This window comes from Hemitrygon akajei, chromosome 20, assembly GCF_048418815.1.
Source record: "Hemitrygon akajei chromosome 20, sHemAka1.3, whole genome shotgun sequence".
Classification (NCBI taxonomy): Eukaryota; Metazoa; Chordata; class Chondrichthyes; order Myliobatiformes; family Dasyatidae; genus Hemitrygon; species Hemitrygon akajei.
In genome coordinates this window covers 46,046,138-46,069,381 of record NC_133143.1, presented here as the reverse complement: position 1 = coordinate 46,069,381, position 23,244 = coordinate 46,046,138, and the positions used below count along the sequence as shown (strand labels likewise).

Sequence of the window (23,244 nt, the reverse complement as noted above, 5' to 3'; positions counted from 1 at the left end):
CTTTAGTAGTCCTATAAATCAACTGCAGTTTTTGATACCCAGTATCTATTTTTTTTAAATCAATGTCAAGATTTAAAATAAAAATATTTAATTTACCAGAGGATGCTTCCTCAAAATTAATAAGACATATGGTGCTACTTTTTAGAGCCCATATTGAAATCAGTATATACTCAATAGTCACTTTATTAGGTACCTCTCGTTCATAGACTTTTGCTGCTGTAGCCCATCCACTTCAAGGTTCGATATGTTCGGCATTCAGAGATGCTATTCTGCACACCATTTGTAACGTGGTTATTTGAGTTATTGTCAACTTCCTGTCAGCTTGAACCAGTCTGGCTATGATGCACCATCAATAACTCACTCTGAGACATAAGAAGCGAGATATCGGCTTTTATTGACTGGAAGAATGAACAACACTACATCCTGGAGAATGAGGCCGGGCTCAGGCCTCAATCGCCTTTATACAGGGGTCTGTGGGAGGAGCCAGAGGAGCAGTCCAGACAGGTATATGTAGTTCACCACAGGCTATTCTCCTCTGACCTCTCTCATTAACAAGGTGTTTTTTCCCACAGAAATGCTGCTCACAAAGTGTTTTCTTCTGCATCATTCTCTGTAATCTTTAGAGGCTGTTGTCACTTAGATCAAATTTCTTCCCCATTCAGAACAACAACTGAAACTCTTCACCATATCTGTATGCTTTAATGATCAGCTGATTGGATATTTGCATTAATGAGCAGGTGTACAGGTGCACCTAATAAAGCTTCATGATTTTCAGCAGCAAACCGACAGTGCACATTTGACTCAGTAGAGAAAAAGTATGAAGAAAAATGTACTCACTGACAAACGGGCAGGAAGCTCTGTTACTATTTCCTTTTTTTTATTTTCAGAAACTTTTCTTCATCATCGAGACAACTTTGCAGAATTTAAACAGTTTCCCACATTCTAAGAGACTTAGATCACTGCAAGTCAATAAAATCAAAGGGAAATTAATTTCTTCTATGTTGAATGAACACAGAACAACATTTTTTACAAGTCTCTATAAATTTCTGCTCAAGTAAATATTAAACATTCCTCACAACTAAGAATGGAGTCTGAGTCATCATTTGATACTAAGAATATATACTTACAGAAAATGAGACAGATTACTTAGTTAAAGTTGAAGATATGACAATTTTTGTTCACTCTTGAGACAATGAGTTTGTTCAAGAAGTCAACCACAAATTCAGAATCAGGTTTATTATCACCGGCATGTGTCATGAAATTTGTTAACTTAGCAGCAGCAGTTCAATGCAATGCATAATATAGAAGTAAAAATAAATAAATAAGTAAATCAAGTACACTATATGTATATTGAATAGATTAAAATTGGGCAAAAACAGATATAACATATCTTAAAAAAGTGAGGTAGTGTTCATGGGTTCAATGTCCATTTAGGAATTGGATGGCAGAGGGGAAGAAGCTGTTCCTGAATCGCTGAGTGTGTGCCTTCAGGCTTCTGTACCTCTTACCTGATGGTAACAGTGAGAAAAGGGCTTGCCCTGGGTGCTGGAGGTCCTTAATAATGGACGCTGCCTTTCTGAGACACTGCTCCTTGAAGATGTCCTGGATACTTAGTAGGCTAGTACCCAAGATGGAGCCGACTAAATTCACAACAGTCTGCAGCTTCTTTCAGTCCTGTGCAAAAGCAACCCCCCCCCCCCACACCCCCATACCAAACAGTAATGCAGCCTGTCAGAATGCTCTCCATAGAACATCTATAGACTGTTTTGAGTGTTTTTGTTGACATACCAAATCTCTTCAAACTCCTAATGAAGCATAGTCGCTGTCTCACCTTTTTAGCTGCATCGATATGTTGAGACCAGATTATGTCCTCAAAGATCTTGACACTCATGAACTTAAAACTGCTCACTCTCTCCACTTCTGATCCCTATTTGAGGATTGGTATATGTTCCTTCATCTTACCCTTCCTGACTGAATACTTAGATAATAAGGCTAGGCACTACTGTTAAAACTGTAAACAAGACTACAAAGCTACTTCGCATCCATTTGTGTGTGTATGTGATTATTGTGTTTATATACACTCAGTGGCCACTGTATTAGCTACCTCAAGTACCAAATAAAGTAGTCATTGAGTGTATGTTCAAAGATCAAAAGATGTATACTATATACAACCTTCCTGCAGACAGGCACAAAATAAAGAAACACAATAGATTTCATGAAAACCCCCAAAGCACAAAGACAGTTGTATATCCAATGTGCTAAAAGAAAGAACTAATTGTGCAATAAGTAAAAAAAACAAAGAATTCACAGAACGTGAACAGCTGAGTTAACAAATGTAAATCCATTGCCACGTAGCCAGTTCAGTGGTGCAATTGGTTTAGGACCCCAGTGGCTGCAGGCCACAACATCAGAGCAAGGTTTGGCACTGTAGCCAGTCCAGGAGCCCATAGGCTGCAAGCTACAGCAACAGAGGCAGGTTCAGTACTGTAGCCAGTTCAGGAGCCCAAAGGCTGCAGGCTACAACCAGAGCCAGGTTCAGTGCTGAGGCAAATGCTAATGGCTGCTGGCTGCAGTTGCAGAGTCAATTCAGTGCTGAAGCGAGTAAAGCCTCCCAGAATAGTCAGTTGAACACCGGTGCATCCTCCCCCTTCAGCCTCAGTGCCTTAATCTTTTTAACCTGGCTCAACACTTCAGTTAGCCAAACATCAAATCATTATCCGCTTTTGAGTCCAGGCCCCCTGTCCCACCCATTTTAATCTGGCCTGAAAATTCATTCCAGCCCCAAGACTTCTCCAGCAATGTCCACTGCAGCCATACCAACATTCTTGGGAGTAGAGTTCACCAAATATTTCAGGACACCACAAAAAAGCCAGGCCGTACAGATGATTCTAAAGCCCACCTCCTAGCGGGAAATCACAGACCGTGGATTGCAGTGATTATAGTATTGAAAAATTATATTTAGTAGGATTTTGGCTGCTTGTAAAGTGTTGCCGCGCATTCTGGCCAGCACAATCTTAGTTTGTGGTCTTCTGCAGCTCTAGCCCATCCACTTGATGGTTCAATGTATGGTGTTGTTCAGAGATACTCTTCTGCACACTGCAACATGTCATTATTTGAGTAACTGTCGTCTTCCTGTCAGCTTGAACAGGTGTGGCCATTCTCCTCTGACTTCTGTCATTAACAAGGTGCCTTCACCTACAGAACTGCCACTCATGGCATATTTTTGCACCATTTCCTGTAAATTTTAGAGACAGTTGTGTGTGAAAATCCCAGAACACCGGGAGTCCCCAAATTACTCAAACCGCCCTGTCAGGCACCAGCAATCATTCCAGAGTTAAAGTCACTTAGATCACATTTGCTCCCTATTCTGACATTTGGTCTGAACAACATTCATGAGCAGGTGTATAGGCGTACCTAATAAAGTGGCCACTGAGTGTATGTGTTGACAGGAAGCTACAGACCTGAGGCTTGTCTTTCATTAATCCTTAAAAGCATTGATCTCCATCAATAGTGGTATGATTTTGCCCCTGTTCAGCCAATTTTCCTCCTTTTGATGAAGAATATCAGCATATCCAGCACCAGTTTCTTCAGATGGCACTGAGATACCCTAACCACAGAGACATCAACATTCATCACTAGTTTACAGTTAATGTTTTCCCATATACTAAAGAGATACTGATTGAACAGTTCTTTCTGATTGCCTAGATAAGGTGCATTGTATTTCCAATATATTTGTATATGTATTCACATTTATATATATTTCAAATAATGTCTGTCAAAATGCCAACCCATGTCCCCAATTACAAACTGAAAAGATACAGTTTTACCCCAACAGATTGAGAGTACAACAATGCCTATAATAGGTCAACTGAATGACATCAATTCTGCTAGTTTGAAGTAAATCTCAAACTTATCATTTCACAATGCAAAAATATTGCCAAAGGGAATACAGAAATTCTTTTACCACATCATTCAGCTGAAGTAATATGCAATTTCCCATATCTAAAATAGTACATGAAATAGCCATGCAATTTAAAATGATTCCTTATCAACGTTTAAAGTTTTAGTTGGACACGGTTGTTCACATCATGTGAATAAGCTGTCTTACAGAAAATCTTGTATGTTTTCATTGGGAACGCCATGTCTAATTGTGAATTTGCGAAACTGAAAAAAAATAATCCTGTATTGAAGGATGAGGGAACACACACGAGTCCTCTTAGACGGATCAGAAGTAGAAAGAGTGAGCAATTTCATGTTTCTGGGTGTCAATATCTCTGATGATCTATCCTAGACCCAACATATTGATTCAACTGCAAAGATGGCACATCCATTCCATTTGGAGTTTGAGGAGATTTGGTATGTCACCAAAGACACTTGCAAGTTTCTACAGGTGTACCATGGAGAGCATTCTAACTGGCTACACCACCGTCTAGTATGGCGGGGGGGGGGGCAGGGGGGCTACTGCACAGGATTGAAACAAGCTGCAGAGAGTTGTAACTTAGTCAGCTCCATCATGAGCACAGGCCTCCGTAGTATCCAGGGCATCCTCAAGGAGCAATGCCTCAAAAAGTTGGCATCCATCATTTAGAACCCATATCACCCAGGTCATGCCTTGTTTTCATTGTTACCATCAAGAATGAGGTACAGGAGCCTGAAGGCACACTCTCAATGATTCAGGAACAGCTTCTTCCCCTTGGCCATCTGATTTCTGAATGGACATGAAAACCATGAACACTACCTTGCTACTTTTATATTTCTATTTGTGCTCTTCTTATTTAGCTATTTAATATATATACTTACTGTTATTTATGTATTCTTTTCTATGATCATATATTGCATTGCACTGCTGCTGCAAGGACAACAAATTTCATGACATATGCCAGTGATATTAAACCTGATTCTGAACTGGCAGCTAATTGACAGAAAGTAAGTTCACTTCCATACAGTTCATATCGATTGATTATTGTTGTTGCTGTTGCCTTTTCATGAAATTTCTTTTCTTTTACAGGCAACCCTGGGTTAGTCAGCAAAGTTCCTGTGACCATTCAGGTTTTAGACGTCAATGAGTATGCACCAGAATTCTCAGTGCCTTATGAGACAATGATGTGTGAAAATGCCAAGTCTGGTCAGGTAGAGTATCAACAGCGTTGTGGGAGAAACAAAAACTTAACACATGTCATAGTTTGTGTTGTAATGTGAGTATTATTAAAAGTAAGTTAATACTAGTCGGGAAGCTGTTGGTAGCAGGAGGCAGGATCTGGGGTTGGCGGGGTCTTTACTTCCGCTCTTTTTACTCCCAGTATGCATTGTATATAGTTCCTCCACCCATGCCGCACGAGGTACTTGGAAGCCTCTGGTTTGTAAATATCATTTGCCGTCCCAGATAAAGATGCTCTTTTGGCCATCGAGTTGTCAAGTGGTCTTTTTGTAAAGTAGAAGTTACCACATATTTTTGGCGACGAGGTAAACAGGTTTTGTGGACGGGTCGGCCCCATTATCACTTGTTCCGCCCCACCTTCCTCTACTACACACTTAATATTCCGGAACCGTGTAGTTCCCACCTGTCCTTTATTCTTCCTCTTGCTATCCTCTCTCACATTCTAGATCCCCGCCCCCTGCAAATTTAGTTTAAACCCCCCCCCCCACCGAGCAGCACTAGCAAACTTCCCTGCAAGAATGTTAGTACCGCTCCAGTTCAGGTGTAAACTGTCCCTTCAGAACAGATTCCACCTTCCCTGGAACAAAGCCCAATTATCTACAGTGTGAGCGGGCGAGGAGCCTTGTGTTCGGATGGCTGCGTTCGGAACGGTCAATGTGTTCGACGAGCAAATCGAGGAGTGGCCGGTGTACGAGGAAAGGTTGGGCCTCTTTTTCTGTGCTAATGGAATTACTGAGGAGGCTAAGAAGCACTCTATTCTCCTGAGTGTGTGTGGGGCAAAGACGTACAAGCTAATACGGAACTTAGCTAAGCCGTGGAAACCGGGAGAAATTCCATACGATGAACTGGTCAAGCTCGTGGGAAACCACCACATTCCCAAACCTTCGGAGATAGTTCAACGGTTTAAGTTTCACAGCCATGTCCGGAAGCGAGGTCAGTCTGTGGGCGATTTTGTGGCCGAGCTTCGGCAGCTGTTGGAGTATTGCGATTTTAGAGCCATGTTAGATGACATGCTCTGTGATAGATTAGTATGCGGAATTATTAATGATGCCGTATAACGCCGCTTGTAACCCCACTGTTGACTTTCAAGAAAGCCCTAGAGATTGCTCAAGGCATGGAGTTGGCTGCTAATAATGTCAAGGGTATATAGAAAGGATATGGGGGGTCGCAGTCGACGGCAGTGCTCCAAGTCAGGAGGGAGACTGGTAGACAGGAAAAGCGGGTGGAATGTTTTCGGTGTGGAGGAACACACTATGCAAATGTTTGTACATTCAAAGATACTGTCTGCCATGCTTGTAGCAAAAAAGGACATTTAATTAAAAAGTGCAGGAGCATAAAGGGTAAGGTTAAGCCTGGGCAGGGGAAAGCTCAACAGGCTCAGGCAGCCACACACCACCTAGGAGAAGCAGACAAAGAGGCAGCGTGTACCTACAACATGTTTGGGGTGGAACCGGATGAGGGACCACCTGAACCATATTATGCCACAGTCACTGTCAAGGGAGAGGACATTAAGTTTGTGATTGATTCAGGGGCTACTGCATCAGTCATTAGTGAAGAGACCTACAGGAGGACATGGGGATCCAACTTGCCTCCCATCAGACCATCTAAGCTCCAACTCAGGACCTATATGGGGCAGCCCATACCTCATTTAGGGGTGTTATATATTTTGGCCGGGGGCCAGAAGGCTGAAGCCAGGCTGGTGATAGCTAAGGGCAGTGGGCCCAGTCTTCTGGGCTGCGAATGGCTTCGCAAAATCCGGCTCAACTGGCATGAATTTAAATATGCACACATGACGGAAGAGCATGAGGTGCAGCGTGCAGATGAAGTCAACGATGGCAATGTGAGTGACAGACATAGTCCGGACACATTTGAGAGTGTGCTCACAGTGCAGCTTGCGGCTCTTCAGCCTATTACAGGAGCAATTGAAGTTACCCCCACGCCACTTCCAGTACAGTGAAGCAATGACTCAGCACTTGTACCACCTGCCCAGTTACAGCAAGGTGCATCTCAGCCTGATGATCCCGCTAACAGGAACCTGCATGTGAAGCCAATCGTAACAGTAGCAAACGGGGCACCTGCGGACAATGTAGGAACTAAGCCTCCAGGACCACCAGACAAGCATTCAGAAAGCACTCTAAGTGATTTGACAAAGAAAGTATAATTTTCTGGAGGCGGTGGCCCCCTGGGAATCCATGTGGTGCCTTTTAACTCTACGCTGAGTGGAAGATTTCTTGGCCTGAGTATTCATGGTATTGAAGAGAACAGCCGTTCAAGAAAAGAGAACCTGCTCCAGGAGAATGAACGTATCATCAAAATCAATTACTGTGATTTAACAGACAAGACCTTTGTTCAAGCACAAGAGGTTTTCTGAAACGCATTGTGATTTCCTGCTGTTGAACTCCAGATAGTTCCAAGTTATAACAAGGAACTCTATAAAAAATTTGCAATTGGGTCTATTCTGAGCCATGGTCATGACAATGATTCAAAAACCAAAGTTCCTTCTTCAGTGCGTTCCAAGCTAGGTGGCAAACCTGCAGATGCCATTTATCCCAATAATGCTGAGAATAGCTTGTCACCGATTTCAATGAAGCTCAGTAATCAAAAAAGCAGTTAAGGAGCAATGACCACTTAATGCATACCAGGAAAGCATGTCCACCAGTGACTTTGCTAGAGGGAGACACACTGGCAGAGGGGGCAGAGTCCCCTGAAGAGGATGGACATTCTCACGCGGACACACAGACCCCTCTGGTGTCCCCAACGCTAGATCCACCCAAAACATCCTCACCAGCGGTGTCTGCTAGGTCACCAGGGGTAGTGCGTAGATCACAGTGTCTTCATAAACCTCCTGACAAACTGAATCTTTGATTAGATAGGTTTTTTTTTGTTGTTAGATTGAATGTTGAATTTACAATGTTTTTTTTTAGGTGTTTTTGTATTGGCAACCTGTTGCTAATGATACCATTGTTTTTTATTTCTCAGTTCTTCTATATTTGGGGAATGTTGGCTTTTAAAGGGGGAGAAGTGTTGTAATGTGAGTATTATTAAAAGTAAGCTAATACTAATCGGGAAGCTGTTGGTAGCAGGAGGTGGGATCCGGGGTTGGCGGGGTCTTTACTTCCGCTCTTTTTACTCCCAGTATGCATTATATATAGTTCCTCCACCCATGCCTCACGAGGTACCTGGAAGCCTCTGTATTGTAAGTATCATTTGCCATCCCAGATAAAGATGCTCTTTTGGCCATCAAGTTGTCGAGTGGTCTTTTTGTAAAGTAGAAGTTACCACAGTTTGCTAAGGAGTACAGGCAATAATAAGACGTAGCTGAGAATTACCTGGGTGTTTCTGCTTCTTAACCTTTGAGTACAGATCTGTTCAATAAGAGCATGGCAGAAAACAGTGTAAATGGAATTTTTTTCATACTTCGTCTATGTGTACAGCTCCAAGGAAATTTTAGGATAATGTGCTAATAAGCAGCACCACATAAGGCCAAAACTAATCAATGGAAGAACACAGCGGGCCAAGCAGCATCTATGGAGGCAATGGGTTTCCCACAAATGCTGCTTGAGTTCTGTCAGTAGATTCTCATTTTGCTTCAGATTCTAACGTCTGTAGTCACATGTGGCACTACAACAGGCCATATCCATTTATGAAACAGGGAGGGAGGAAGGTTGGGTTGGGGTGTGTACAATGTGAGCAATTGACAGAGGGAATGGGAAGAGCATTATTAGCAGTCACATTTTCCTTGCTAATCTCATTGCCCAAATGCTAATTCCAGTCTGCAGGAGCTGCTGACTCCTCTGTCCATTGTCTCTGATCCAAAAGACAGAATTAGTGGCAAAAGAGTGAGTTTGAGGGAAAGAAAGTGTTGAACAGTTGGGAAGAAAGATCACTATAAGCAAAATTCCACAAGCAATTCTGACCTCACCTTCAACCTCCCAGTCCCAAATGAATATTGTTGGGCATAATGGCAGTAAAGAGGATGGGATGGGTGGGCAAACTCTTACTGAAGGGAGAGGAAATCTTCTGTGAGTGGATAGTGCATGTGCTCATTCTTCTCTGAAGACTATTCCAACACTTTTTCTAGCCAACCATCCGTACCACAGATGAAATCAGTTTGTTAAAATTATGTAATGAGCAATTCCAAAATTCTTCTTTAACCGTCCCAGTAAATAACAACTGTACACTTTTTGCATCCCTCCTCCCCATTTCATGTGGTCGTCATAATACTATACAATATTCCCTGAAGTTTTAATTCAAATTCTGCTGTTCAATTCAGATAAATGTGAAGTGGTTCATTTTGCTAGGTCAAATACGATGGCAGAATATAGTATTAATGGTAAGACTCTTGGCAGTGTGGAGGATCAGAGGGATCTTGGGGTCCAAGTCCATAGGACGCTCAAAGCAGCTGCACAGGTTGACTCTGTGGTTAAGAAGGCATACGGTGCATTGCCTTCATCAGTCATGGAATTGAATTTAGGAGCTGAGAGGTAATGTTGCAGCTATATAGGACCCTGATCAGACCCCACTTGGAGTACTGTGCTCAGTTCTGATTGCCTCACTACAGGAAGGATGTGGAAGCCATAGAAAGGGTGCAGAGGAGATTTACAAGGATGTTTCCTGGATTGGGGAGCATGCCTTATGAGAATAGGTTGAGTGAACTCAGCCTTTTCTCTTTGGAGCAACAGAGGATGAGAGGTGACCTGATAGAGGTGTACAAGATGATGAGAGGCATTGACAAATGTGGATAGTCAGAGGCTTTTTCCCAGGGCTGAAATGGTTGCCACAACAGGTCACAGGTTTAAGGTGCTGGAGAGAAGGTACAGAGGAGATGTCAGGGGTAAGATTTTTACGTAGAGAGTAGTGAGTGCGTGGAATGGGCTGCTGGTGGTGGTGGTGGAGGCGGATATAACCATATGACAATTACAGCACGGAAACAGGCCATCTCAGCCCTTCTGGTCCGTGCCGAACACTTACTCTCACCTAGTCCCACTAACCTGCACTCAGCCCATAACCTTCCATTCCTTTCCTGTCCATATACCTATCCAATTTTACTTTAAATGACAATACTGAACCTGCCACTACCACTTCTACTGGAAGCTTGTTCCACACAGCTACCACTCTCTGAGTAAAGAAATTCCCCCTCGTGTTACCCCGAAACTTTTGCCCCCTAACTCTCAACTCATGTCCTCTTGTTTGAATCTCCCCTACTCTCAATGGAAAATGCCTATTCACGTCAACTCTATCTATCACCCTCATAATTTTAAATACCTCTATCAAGTCTCCCCTCAACCTTCTACGCTCCAAAGAATAAAGACCTAACTTGTTCAATCTTTCCCTGTAACTTAGGTGCTGAAACCCAGGTAACATTCTAGTAAATCTTCTCTGTACTCTCTCTATTTTATTGACATCTTTCCTATAATTCGGTGACCACAATTCGGTGTACACAATACTCCAAATTCAGCCTTACCAATGCCTTGTACAATTTTAACATTACATCCCAACTCCTATACTCAATGCTCTGATTTATAAAGGCCAACGTACCAAAAGATTTCTTCACCACCCTATCCACATGAGATTCCACCTTCAGGGAACTATGCACCATTATTCCTAGATTACTCTGTTCTACTGCATTCTTCAATGCCCTACCATTTACCATGTATGTCCTATTTGGATTATTCCTAACAAAATGTAGCACCTGACACTTATCAGCATTAAACTCCATCTGCCATCATTAAGCCCACTCTTCTAACTGGCCTAAATCTCTCTGCAAACTTTGAAAACCACTTAATAAGATCACATCATTTTTATACATCTCCCCTTAACTTTTATGATATGAATACTAGGTTCAAATATCTAACAGTTGTGTTATTTTTTGTGACATGGGCATCACTGTAATTCATGAAAGCTTCTGGATAACGAGTGAAAGCAATGCAGCTTGTCTGCTCTACCTTTGTGTATGTATCTAATTATTCGTACATAGGGAAAAAAAATAACGCATCTCAAAATGTACCGAGATTAGAAAGACCCAGGTTGCAAATCAGATCTATTGTTAGTATCTGGAAAAGGGACTTCAGGACAGATTGTAACCCCTAACACTAGATGGCGATCCAGGCTGATAAAAATGTGTGCTTCCAATTGTCAGCCCTTACATAATTCTTTTCAGGTTATTTGTAACAATTGTGAAGTCAGAGTGAGGATTATCATCTGTGTTATAAAAGTGTGCAGCCATTATAAGTTATTATTTCATTATACGCATTAAATGCAATCTATTCTAACACACTGGGAGTAATTTTGATGCAGAAAAGATACTGTGTATTTTAATTTTATTTATAGTTCTTTCAGATTTAGCCATTATTTTTCACCCTGATTAAGGAAAGCCTGATCGTTCCAGTGCTCACTAACGCATGCTCCAGTTTCTCCTCGGGTCTTGTAGTTGAGGTCTTGAAGAATTTAATGCTTCAATGTACCTCAATATGCACCAAAGTAAGTTTCACCAACAAAGAGTTGATTTAAGATGCTTCCTTCCAAGACTAAATATCATGCACTGTTGAATCCTTACAGAGAAAAATAAAACTGCACTTCTACCAAAAAGAGAAATAGTCACTTGAAGCACCAGTAATATTATTCCTTTCTTGAGTAGTGAGATGCTGACGAAAGAAAAAAAAATCTTCTTGCTCCATATATGCTGACATTATCAAAGATCACAGCTCTCTAGTCCAACCCATAGTGAGTGAAATTGCCATGGGGAATTATATCCCCTTATTTCCTCATGATAAATGTTCCAGTAGCAAGTGATATTGCTCCTGCAATGTTTAGTGATGTCAGCAGCAATGAATTTTCAATTGTCTTCTGGGCTTGCAAGATTCCTTGAAAAACAGTTAAAAAAAAGATTATTTTTGGCAGAGGGATGTTGAACTCCCGAAGACTGAAATACTAAAGATGAGAAATAAATAGTACCAGAACCAATAATGATGAGTATCTTCCAAGGCTGCAGATCGATATTTCAATCGGCTGGAAAGCTGAACAGGGCAATGGCAAATGGAATTTAAGTCTGATAAGTGTGAGATGCTGGTGTGGGGTTGTCTAATAAGGCTAGGGTGCACGTTATCAGTGATAGGGCTCAGGAAGTATTAAGGAGCTAAAGAACTTTGGAGTGCAAGTTCAAAGATCACAGTTGGTGGCAGTACAAGTAGATAGGTGGTGAAGAAGGCATGAAGTTACTTAACTTCATTAATTGAGATGTAGGGCAGAAGAATGGGGAGGTGTTAGTACAACTTTATAAAATGTTGTTTAGGTTGTGATCTGAATATTGTGTGCTTATCATATTGCCTGACTATGGGAGATAATGGCCTGAAAAAGGGTAAAGATATTCACCATGATATTTTATGAGATGAAATACTTCAGTCATTAAACAAGATAGATTGAGTTTATTTTCTTTGGAGAAACAAGGCTTTGGTGGATCCTGACACAAAGTTATAGAAGGTGCAGATAAGGCTGTTAGTAAGAAGCTATTTCAAATGGCAGTGGTGTTTAAAGACAAGAGAGTTAAGGTGAGCAGCAAGAAGTTTAAAAGGGTTCTGAAGAAGATTAATTTTTTTCACCTAGAGGGTGCTTGTAATATGGAACACAAGGCCTACGAGGGCAGTGGGGGCAGATACTCTCACTAGAGTTAAGAAGCATCCTGTTAGCACTTGGATTGCCGAAGCATGTTAAGGTGGTAAATGGGATTACTATGGATGAGGGGTTTTCAACCTGTGGTCCATGGACTCCTCGGTTAATAGTAGAGGTCTACGGCATAAAAGGGTTGGAACCCCTGCTAGAGGCACGCTTGTATTTGGTGGGCTGTTATGATTCTTTTACTCTCAACAAAGCAAGATTTCACAGAAAAGGAAACATCCCGACATGTGTTCAATCCCTTGAATTTGATGTTATCCTTTCTTTTAAAGATCATTTGGACATTATCATACTTGGCAATTGAGTGTTTTGCAGAAAGTAATTTGTCAATAAATTGATAAAAATGAAGATGTAAGTATATATCATGTTTAATAATGTATACAGGATATTACTGAAGGACTGTAATCGTTAAATATTCAATCGTCAGATAGGTTTCTTTCTTATAGTTTGCACTTTGTAAACTGAACCTGGAAATTTTGCTAGAGATTCCCGATCTCCTGCAATAACTCATAGTGGGAGATTAACAGAAATGCAAGAAAAATGGACATTTGTTTTCACTCACGCTTGTGTTGAGACTGGAGAATAGGAAGTAGTTTGTTGCCAGGCAACTGACAAGTGCAAGCCTTGATAGCTACATTGGCGGATACCTGGAGCACTTCAAGTGAAACATGGTGTACAACACAGCATTTTATAAAATATACAGCTACATTTCTGCCATTTCTTCACCATTATGCTTATAAGCATCATAAGGTTCAGTGACTCGGAAACCACTGTTTACCTCCTACATGTCAGCAAAAAAGCTGAATATATGTCTGCCTGCTCAGATATTCATTACATCTGCCTGTCATGTGATTGTTATCATCCCATTCTCATACATTCCTGGGTGGCAATATGGCAAACCGTCCATTATTCCTTTTAAAGGCATTGTGAGTCACATCTGGAAAACCAATTCCACAGATTTAGTATGCACAAGTTTAGAGGGCTATTACAACTGTCTATGGTATGACTGCAGGCACTGCAGAAAGAGGCCCTTTTGTCCAATGAGTCAGCATTGACTATCAAACACCGGTAATCCCACACTAATTCCACTTATTCTCCCCACTGTCCCATTGACACCCACTCCCATATTTTGCCAACAGCATGAGCATTAATTTTTCTAGCTTTCAGTGATATTTCTCCTTCCCCTTTGTCTCTTATTCCATTCCCTATACAGGCTCCCCTATGGCCTCTCTCTTCTCCTCAACTACCTGTCATCTCCTTCAAGTGCCCCTCCTCCTTCCCTTTTTCCCCCAGTCTACTTTCCTCTCCTACTGTTCTTCTTCAGCCCTTAACTTTTTCTACCTATCACCTCCCAGCTTCTCACTTCATTCCACTCCCCCACCCACTCACCTTCCCCCACATCTGGCCTTACCAATCACCTCCCAGCTTCTACTCCTGCCCCTCCCCAAATGTACCTTTTCAGAGTTCTTCCCCTGATGAAGGGTCTCAACCCAAAATGTTGACTGTTGATTCCTCTCTGTGACCTGCTGAGTTCTTCCGGCATACTTTAAATGTTGTTTAACACTTTCAGTACAGTTATTCAATACTTCCATAAAAACAAACTGTAATTTGAGAGTTACCTGCAATGCAAATGATTGATGCCCCAACATTTGATGATGGCAATGAAAACCAAAACATCTACAGATGCTGGCAACCTGAAACTTAAACAAAGTAAATGCTGGAATCACTCAGCAGATTAGGTTGCATCTGAGGAAAGAAAAAATAGAGTTAACTTTTCAAGTTGAAAGACCTGAATTGTTAATTCTGTTTCTCTTCTACACATGCAGCCTTACAAGCTGAGAATTACCAGCATTTCCTGTTTTAACATCCATCTTCAATCAATAATGGCAGATGGTAATCCAAAGTAACATTCCTCTCCAGTTCGGGTAATGCAGAGTGATGTTTCTCTCCTTTGATGGTAATGCAGAATAACATCCCTCTCCAGTGATGGTTACCCACAGTACTGTTCCCTGCAGTTCAAAGATTCAAGGTACATTTGATATCAATATCTGCAGTATACAACTCTGAGAGTCATCTTCCCACAGACATCCACAAAGCAAAAAAAAACATGGATCCCATTCAAAGAAAAACATCAACCTTCCCCCCCACACACCAAAAAAAATCACACCAACAGCAATAAAAAACAATCGAAACACACTAATCCACAAAAGTCATCGAAAGAGTCCAGGCATACTTGGTTCACCCAAATTCTTAAGTATATAAGAAATAGGAGCAGGAGTAGACCATCTTGCTCATTGCACCTTCTCCGGCATTCAATATGATCATGGCTGACTTATCCCTACCTACCTGCCTTTTCCCCATAACCCTTAATTCCCCTACTCCGCAAAAATCTATCTAAACTTGTCATAATTATATTTACTGAGGTAGCCTCCACTGCTTCATTGGGCAGAGAATTCCACAGATTTACCACTCTCTGGGAAAAACAGTTCTTCCTCATCTCCACCCTAAATCTACTCCACCAAATCTTAAGGTTATCGCCCCTACTCCTAGTCTCACCTATCAGTGGAAACAACTATCCTGCCTCTATCTTATCTGTCACTTTCATAATTTTATATATTTCTATAAGATCTCCTTTCATTCTTCGGAATTCCAGTGAGTACAGTCCCAGGCGACTCAATCTCTTCTCATAGTCTAACCCCCTCATCTCTGGAATTAACCTGGTGAACCTCCTCTGCACACCCTCCAAATCCAGTATATTCTTCCTCAAGTAAGGAGTCCAAAACTGCACGCAGTACTCCAGGTGCGGCCTCACCAGTACCCTGTACAGTTGCAGCATAAACTCCCTGCTCTTAAATTCAATCCCTGAAGGTCAACATCCCATTTGCCTTCTTGATAGCCTGCTGCACCTGTAAACCAACCTTTTGTGATTCATGCACAAGTTTAGTTCAATCTAGCTCTGTGTCATTCGTTATCTGCAAGCTGCCCTGATCAAAATCACACAAAATAGCAATAAGAAAAGGAGTGACCAGAGACCAGAAACATTATAATATGAATTAAAGAGTCCAATCCACAAACTATACTGATTAAACCTTGCCCAAGACCCCAGACTCTGGGCATCATCCTCAGACAGCATCAACGGAGTGAGAGAGAGATCATTCGAACACAGGGATCTTCCTCCGGGGGTAACGAGTAATAATCCAAACTATTCCATCACCCTCCTAAATCTGCATGTGTATTCCACTGTACACGTTTTGCAGTCAACGATGGTAATCCGGGGTACTTTTCCTCTACAGGCCATTATGACAGAGCTATCCATAATGATAAGATAGTCTTTTGAGAGGGTGAAGAAAAAGTTTACCAGGATTTGGTCGGATTCAGTCTATTAGGTATAACGATAGGTTGGATACACTTGGACTGTTTTCTCTGGAGCCTCAGAGGCCGAGGGGGTAACCTGATAGAAATTTATGAAGTTATGAGAGGCAGATAGATTAGATAGATAGTCTTTTCCCACAGTGGAAAGAGAAAATAGATTTAATGCCTACTGCTCAATAAAATGGAACGCAAAATATTTGTAGAGATGGAGTACTTTGCCATCTTACCTGACAATGCACTGGTAATGCACATTACCAGTTGACAATGCACATTCTCAACGAGAATGGTGGTAATTATGAAGATGCAGAAAATAAAAGAAAGTGTATCTTCATGATTTAAACAATGTCCTGTTTGCTTCTTTTAGTAACTGGAGAGAAATACAGTATGTCAAGTGAGTTAACAATGGCTGTTTTTGTGGTTCAGCAAGGTTAAGTGAGTGGAAGTGGGTACTTTACTAGCATAGGCAAGTTTATGTCTTTTCGGAATCACTCTTGAGAAGGTGGTGGTGAGTTATCTTTGTGAACCACTATAGACCTCCAAATGAATGAAATTTAGTAATACTATGTGTGCAGAACTCCAGCATTTGATTCAGTGAGATACTTCCATATCAAAATAATATGCATTGTGTTGGGGAATATAGGTTTAGAAAGTGGAAACTGAATTTCCATAATTCTTCTAAGAGGCTGAGGTACTGGTTTTGGTGCTTTTGAAGAAACTTTGAGGAGGAAGATTTAGGTTACTACAGTTAACCTTGCAGAAGGTGAACACAGGTGAAGGGAATGAACACTTAGAGTAATGGATAGATTGCCAATTAACCAGGCTGCTCTATGCTGGAAGATGCTGAACTTCAGAGTATAATTGGAATTGCATTCATCCAGCAATGTGGAAAGCTTTCCATTATGCATCAGAGAAAAACAAAAAACAAGTTCCTTTATTGTCAGATTGCTGAGAATCTTTCCTTTCATTCCCTTTGATCTGTATTTTGATGAGGATACACCACCATGTTCAATTATATTTGTACATTAAACTGAAGGACAATTATTCTTATCTGGCAGTACTGGTAAAACAAAAATAAGTATTGGTGACAAGTGCTCACAGACTAAATGCCCTTCAGTAACATCAAAACCAGAGGTACAGTTAGCAAGTCACTCTAATGGGATAAGGTTTATTTCAACATGCACTAAACCTGCTTGTCACCTGTTAATGCTTCACGTCCCTCCCAATTCCCTGGTTACATAAGACCATGAGACCACAAGATATAGGAACAGAATTAGGCCATTTCGTCCATCGAGTCTGTCAGCCATTTCATCATGCCTGATCCAATTTTCCTCTTAGTCCCAATCTCCAGCCTTTTCCCTGTATGTCTTCATGCCCTGACCAGTCAAGAATCTATCAACCTCTGCCTTACATATACATAAAGACATGGCCTCCAAAACTGCCTGTGGCAAAGAGTTCCACAGATTCACCACACTCTGGCGAAAGAAATTCCTCCTCATCTCCTCTCTTAAAGGAATCCCCTCTCTTCTGAGGCTGTGTCCTCGGTTCTTAGACACATCCAGCATAGGAAACAACCCTTCCATATCTACTCTATCAAGGCCTTTCACCTTTCAATAGGTTTCAATTATGTCATCTCCTCATTCTTCTGAATTCTAGTGACTACAGGCCCAGAGCCATCAGACGTTCTTCATATGACACACCATTAAATCCTGGAATAATTTTCTTGAATCTCGTTTGAAACCTCTCCAGTTTCAGCACATCCATTCCAACATAATGGACCAAAAACTGCTCACAATTCTCCAAGGCAGGTCTCGCCAGTACTTTATAAAGTGTCAACATTACATCCTTCTTTTTAAATTCCAGCCCTCTTGAAATGAATGCTAACACTACATTTGCCTTTCTCACCACAGACTCAACCTGCAAATTAACCTTTAGGTTAGGGAATACTGCACAAGGGCTCCCAAATCCGTTTGCATCTCATTTTTTTGTATTTTCTCTCCACTTAGAAAATAGTCAACCCTTTCATTTCTTCTACCACTGTGCGTGTCCAGTCACTTACCAACACTGTATTCCATCTGCCACTTCTTGCCTATTCTCCTAATCTGTCTAAGTCCTTTTGTAGCCTCTCTATTTCCTCAAAACTACCTGTCCCTCCACCTACCTTCATTTTGTTTGCAAACTTTGCAACAAAGCCATCAATTTTATCATTCAAATCATTGACTTATAAGGTAAAAAGAATCGGTCCCAACACAGTCCACTGTGGAACACCACAAGTTATGGTAGCCAACCAGTCTTCTGGAACCATTGCAGAATCTAGTGATTCTTGAAAGATCATTACTAATGCCTCCACAATCTCTTCCGCCACCACTTTCAGAATGCTGGGCTGTACACCATCTGGTCCAGGTGACTTATCTTCCTTCAAGCATTTCAGTTTTCCAAGAAACTTCTCTCTTGTAATTGTAACTTCACACACTTCATGACCCACAACACTTGGAATTTCCACCATTCTGCTAGCGCCTTCCAAAGTGAAGACTGATGCAAAATAAATATTCAGTCATCCGACATTTCGTTGTCCCTCATTAATACCTCTCCCACATCCTTTTCCAGTGGTTTGATATCCAATCTTGCCTCTCTTTTACACTTCCTGTATTTGAAGAAACTTCCGGTATATTCTTTAATATTATTCTCAAGCTTACTTTTGTTTTCGATCTTTACGTTCCTAATCACTTTTTAGATGCCTTCTGTTGGTTTTTAAAAGCTCCCGATGAGATGTATATATCATGTGCCTTCTGAGTTGCTCTGCCATCAACTTTGCCTGTGTTCTGTTCCAATCAATTCTGGCCAACTCCTCTCTCCTGCCTCTGCAATTCCCTTTACTCCACTGTAATATTGCTAAATCTGACTTTAGCTACTCCTAGTCAGATTTCAGGGTGAATTCACTCATATTATGATCACTTGTTCCTGAGACTTCTTTTGCCTTAAGCTCTCTATCAATTCCAGTTCATTGTACAACACCCAATCCAGAATAGCTGAGCCCGTAGTGGGTTCAACCAGGAGTTGCTCTAAAAAGCCATCTTGTAGGCTTTCTAGAAAATCCCCCTCTTGGAATCTCGCACCAACCTGATTTTTCCAAGCTATCTGCATATTGAAATTCCTTATTACTGTTGTAACTCTGCCCTGTTGGCATGCATTTTCTATCTCCCATCGTAATTTGTAGGCCACATCTGTACTATAGTTTGGAGGAGGAGGTCTGTATTCAACTACCATCAGGGTCTTTTCCCTCGCAGTTCCTTAGATCTATCCACAATGATTCAAAACACCTTCCAATCCTATGTCACCTCTTTCTAATGATTTGATTTCATTTTTTACCAACAGAGGAATTTCACCCCTCTGCCTTCCTGCCTGCGCTTCTGATACAATGTGTATCCTTGGACATTAAGCTCCCTGCTATAATCATCTTTCAGGCATGATTCAGTGATGCCTACAACATAATATCTTCCAGTCTGGAACTGTGCTATAAGTTCAGCTACCTTATTCTGCATACTATGCCCATTCAAATATAACACCTCCAGTCCTGTGTTCGCCCTTTTTGATTTTGTCTGCTTTTTACATTGTAACTCATCATGTTGACTGCAACATTGCCCTATCAACAGCCTTTCCTCACTACACATTGCCTCTACTTGTAAACCACCTACTTTATCTTCAGCACTATCACCTGCCTTTCCTACGATACTTTTTGCATTGAAATATAGGCAGCTCAGGACACTAGTTGCAACATGCTCAACCTTTTGATTCTTAATCTGGTCTGTGGCTTCCCAACATCTTCCTCCACAACCTCTCTACTAGCTGTTCTGGCACTCTGATTCCCATCGCCCTGCAACTCTAGTTTAAACCCTGTGGTGCAGCATTAACAAACCTTCCTACTAATATATTACTCCCCGTCCAGTTCAGGTGCAAATTGTCCCTTCTGTACAGGTCCCACTTTCTCCAGAAGAAAGCCCAATGATCCACGAATCTTATGCCCTCCCTCCTACACCAACACCTTAGGAACATCTAATCTTCCTGTCCCTGGTTCACTAGCATGTGACAGGGGTAGCAATCCTGAGATTACAACCCTGGAGGTCTTGCCCTTTAACTTAGCACCTAACTCCCTGAACTCTCTGTCACTTGTTCAACCCACACCATTGGTACTTACATAGACCACGACCTCTGGTTGTTCACCCTCTCACTTAAGAATGCAGAGGACTCAAGCCAAGATATCTGGGGCCCTAGCACCCATGAGGCAACATATCATCTGGAAATCTCAATCTTGCCCACAGAAACTCCTGTCCATTCCTCTAACTAACAAATCTCCTTTCACCACAATATGCTTTTTCTTCCCTCTTCTCTTTTGAATCATAGAGTTGGACTCAGTGCCAGAGACCTGACACTTTGCAACAAAGCCATCAATTTTATCATTCAAATCATTGACTTATAAGGTAAAAGAATTGGTCCCAACACAGACCACTGTGGAACACCACAAGTTATGGTAGCCAACCTGTCTTCTGGAACCATTGCAGAATCTAGTGATTCTTGAAAGATCATTACTAATGCCTCCACAATCTCTTCTGCCACCACTTTCAGAACGCTGGGCTGTACACCATCTGGTCCAGGTGACTTATCTTCCTTCAAGCATTTCAGTTTTCCAAGAAACTTCTCTCTTGTAATTGTAACTTCACACACTTCATGACCCACAACACTTGGAACTTCCACCATTCTGCTAGTGCCTTCCAAAGTGAAGACTGATGCAAAATAAATATTCAGTCATCCGACATTTTGTTGTCCCTCATTAATACCTCTCCCACATCATTTTCCAGTGGTCTGATATCCAATCTTGCCTCTCTTTTACACTTGCTGTATTTGAAGAAACTTCCGGTATATTCTTTAATATTATTCACTGTGATTTTCCTCTGTTAGGTCAAACCTCTGCCCTTATTTCCCACCCCCAATCAGTATCCAAAGTGATATACCTGTTGTTGAGGGGTTAGCCCCAGGGGTACTCTGCACTGGCTCCTTAACCTCTTTCCTTCCTGACTGTCACCCAATTTCCTGGGCCCTGCACCTTGGGTGTAACTACCTTTCTATATATCTATCTCCCCTTCAGCCTCTTGAGTGATCTGGACTTCATCCAGTTCCAGCTTCAACTCCTTTATGCAGAGTGTTAAAAGCTGTAGCTGGATCCACTTCTCACAGTTGTAGTCATCAGGGACACTACAAGTCTCCCTACCTTCCTGCATCCCATTAGAGGAGTGTTTCACTATCCTGCCTGGCTTCCCTACTGTCATAGCTGAGCAGATATAAAGAAGGAAAGGGGGTAAAAGAACTTAACCTTGATCTTAAACACAAAATTGTTTAAGGCTCAGAAGGACATTTGAGATGACATTGATAACTTTGAACACATTTGTCAGGCGTATGCAGAAAATTGAGTAAATACTGTTAAGTGCAGTGTCTCATAAACTACCCACCCACCCTGTCAAGTCCCATAATCTGTGTCAGTGTTGGTGGGCCCCATGTTGGCCTATCAGCCACCTTAGAATGCACTGACCTGCAGTGGATCAAGTTAACCTCAATCTCAATGGGCTGCCTGAGAAGAATGCTTTGTTAAATTACCCTAGATGATGAGCATTTTATTGCGCCTTATCATGGCTTTCCTTTGAGCTAAAGCAGTCCTGTTTGAAGACATCAGAAAGATGAACCTTCAGAACCCTGACAACATGGCAATTCTTTGTTGACTATTCAGTCAGGAGCCTGTTACTTGTTTACATAGAAACAGGTGTATGCAGCTCCTGTTTGTTGCTTGGGGATGAAATTTATACTAAATTAACAATGATCTTGCTGTGATTCTTTCAGGTAATTATGACAATCAGCGCTGAGGACAAAGACCTGCCACCCACCGCTCCACAATTTCACTTTAGGCTGTCACCCGAGGACGACACAAATCCAAACTTCACCATTCAAGACAATGGAAGTAAGATATGCTTTCTATTCTATCTCCTCTCTTTCTTCAAAAGTGACAGGCAATTTCCTGCAGAATTCTCTTCAACCTAATTATTTAAAGCCATTTTGTGTCATGTACTTGACTAGTCATAGCAATACAAATAACTATGCTTTCAGAATTCTGACAGGCTTTACTTGTGTAATCATCTCGCCACAATTTGATTCCTTTACAAGCAGATTTTGGAACTATAGATACTTGAAAAACTTTCCTCACTTTCTTTGTGCAGAAACTGCTGCTACAGAAAATATTGTTTATGTATTATTTCTCCAATGCAATGGTTGCTACACTTCCAAAGGTCTTAGTTAATCATACAATGCTTTGGACTACACAGATACCATGATGGCAGTATCAAAACAGAAATACTGTTTTTGCAAGTCTTTGTTTTCATTTACTCCTACCATACGATAATACAGTTTTTGATGCGATTTTCTCAAGATATGTCATGCACTTAAAATTATATTATTTAATGTTGCTTCCGGAAACTGAGAATAGATTCGTAAACATGAGGAAATCTGCAGATGCTAGAAATTCAAGCAACACACACAAAATGCTGGTGGAACGCAGCAGGCCAGGCAGCATCTATAGGAAGAAGTGCAGTTGATGTTTCCCTGACGAAGGGTCTCGGCCCGAAACGTCGACTGTACTTCTTCCTATAGATGCTGCCTGGCCTGCTGCATTCCACCAGCATTTTGTGTGTGTTGCTGAGAGTAGATTATTTATTTATCTGGACAGCATGGTAGCGTAGTGGTCAGCGCAGTCACTTTGCAGCACCAGTAATCACTGAATAGAGTTTGATTCCCACTGCTATCTGTAACGAGTTTACCTTCTTCCTCTGACTTTAGGTGCTCCAGTTTCCTCACACATTACAGAAATGTACGGTTAGGGTTAGGGTTAGTGAGATGTCGGTATGCTATGTCGGCACTGAAAGTTTGGGGACTGCCACTGACAAAATCCTTTTTGATTTCATTTGAGACACATGAGACATTTCACTGTATGTTTTGAATTGTAT

General features: G+C 41.4%; 1 protein-coding gene across 5 annotated transcripts in view; it reads left to right on the top strand.

The window, feature by feature from the left end:
* The window catches only part of LOC140713763 (cadherin-12-like), a 421,855-nt gene that overhangs the window by 374,372 nt on the left and 24,239 nt on the right, over positions 1 to 23,244 (top strand). For all 5 annotated transcript variants that reach the window (XM_073024264.1, XM_073024265.1, XM_073024263.1 and 2 more), the window contains 2 exons: positions 5,009 to 5,130; positions 22,088 to 22,205. In XM_073024264.1, coding sequence (XP_072880365.1) covers positions 5,009 to 5,130; positions 22,088 to 22,205 — 240 coding nt within the window. The remainder of the gene's footprint in view (positions 1 to 5,008; positions 5,131 to 22,087; positions 22,206 to 23,244) is intronic.